We start from the raw sequence: 1,669 nt of genomic DNA, 5'->3' as shown, positions 1-1,669 counted from the left end.
CATTTATTCTCAAATGTGGACATTGATTTGTCACCCAGTAATTCGTAGGGCTTTAACTACTGGACTATACTATCTGGTATTGAAATAAGCTTTCTGCACGTTTCATTTCATGGTAATATTTTGGGATTGCCTAGATGACAAGGGACAGTCTCTTACTGGGACAAAAGCCAACTCGAAACCTATAAGTAAAACACACTTGCATTCACCTGTAGGGTAACTGAGGAACATGAGGGTGGTAAAGCTCTGGGGGGAGAGTGGGTTTCTCACCCTTCATTTCCTCTGAATCACAGCAAAATTGTCTGAATCCTAGAAATCATTAGAGGGAGTACAGACCCAGTCAGGAAAGAGGTCAAGATCACTCAGTGAGGAACAGATGTGGGTCCCTAGCCTCACCACAAGGCTCGGATGTAGCCTTTCATAGGTTCTTCTCTCTTATCCCCACAGGGCTCCCAAAGGAGAATGGCGACAGAAAATCACTCTACAGTGACAGAGTTCATTCTTGGGGGATTAACAAATCAGCCAGAGCTCCAGCTCCCCCTCTTCCTCCTCTTCCTGGGGATCTACTTGGTCACCATGATAGGGAACCTGGGCATGATAACACTGATTTGTGTGAATGCTCAGCTTCACACCCCCATGTACTACTTCCTCGGCAATCTGTCATTCCTGGATTTCTGCTACTCCTCTGTCATTACCCCTAAAATGCTGGTGAACTTCGTGTCAGAGAAGAACATCATCTCCTATGCCGGATGCATGTCACAGCTCTACTTCTTCCTCGTGTTTGTCATTGCCGAGTGTTACATGCTCACAGTGATGGCCTACGACCGCTATGTCGCCATCTGTAGTCCTTTGCTTTACAACGTCACCATGTCTCATCTTGTCTGCTCCCTGCTGGTGGCTGCGGTCTACCTCATGGGCCTCATTGGCTCAACCATTGAGACTAGCCTCATGGTAAAACTGCCCTATTGTGAGATTCTCATCAGTCATTACTTCTGTGACATCCTCCCCCTCATGAAGCTCTCCTGCTCTAGCACCCGTGATATTGAGATAACCATCTTCTTTTTGGCTGGATTTAACATCATAGTCTCCAGCTTAACAGTCATTGTTTCCTACGCCTTCATCTTCTCCACCATCCTACACATCAGCACCAGAGAGGGACGGTCCAAAGCCTTCAGCACCTGCAGCTCCCACTTTGCCGCTGTGGGATTATTTTATGGGTCAGCTTCCTTCATGTACTTAAAACCCTCCACAGCCAGTTCCCTGGCCCAGGAGAACGTGGCCTCCGTGTTCTACACCACAGTGATCCCCATGCTGAACCCCCTCATCTACAGCTTGAGGAATAAGGAGGTAAAGGCTGCCATGAAGAAAACCCTGAGGAGAAAAATGTTTTGATGCAGAAGTTATTATTCTTGCTCAATTTTATGAGGAAGTTGTTATACATTCTAGCTGAAGTCCTCTGCATACCCAGCCACAATGGCAGAAAATCACTGCTCTACATGGTTCAGTGAATGCCTCCTTCTTCCCACTTCGTTTCCTCTCTCTACTTCATTGCTGTTTGAAGCCAGCTGATTTCAAGTTCATATTTTCATTCTCTTGGGTTCCATTTTCTATATCCTGAGCCCTTTGGTAAACATTTGCTATTTTAATTGTAATTTAACATAAATTTTAAACT

At 45.6% G+C, this 1,669-nt stretch overlaps 1 protein-coding gene across 1 annotated transcript; it reads left to right on the top strand.

Annotated features, from left to right (window-relative positions):
- The first annotated feature begins 453 nt into the window (after positions 1 to 453).
- Positions 454 to 1,389, top strand: LOC141569185 (olfactory receptor 8A1). Its single transcript, XM_074321437.2, has one exon. The coding sequence runs from the start codon at positions 460 to 462 to the stop codon at positions 1,387 to 1,389; it is 930 nt and encodes a 309-aa protein (XP_074177538.2). The 5' UTR covers positions 454 to 459.
- Positions 1,390 to 1,669: the final 280 nt, after the last annotated feature.

This window comes from Rhinolophus sinicus, chromosome 9, assembly GCF_057876585.1.
Source record: "Rhinolophus sinicus isolate RSI-liver-muscle chromosome 9, RSI-T2T, whole genome shotgun sequence".
Classification (NCBI taxonomy): Eukaryota; Metazoa; Chordata; class Mammalia; order Chiroptera; family Rhinolophidae; genus Rhinolophus; species Rhinolophus sinicus.
Note: the sequence above shows the minus strand (reverse complement) of the source record. Positions and strands in the feature narration are given on the sequence as shown.

What these genes read in the sequence shown, in the direction of transcription:
- LOC141569185 (XM_074321437.2), top strand. Translation starts at nt 460, where the DNA reads ATGGCGACAGAAAATCACTCTACAGTGACAGAGTTCATTCTTGGGGGA.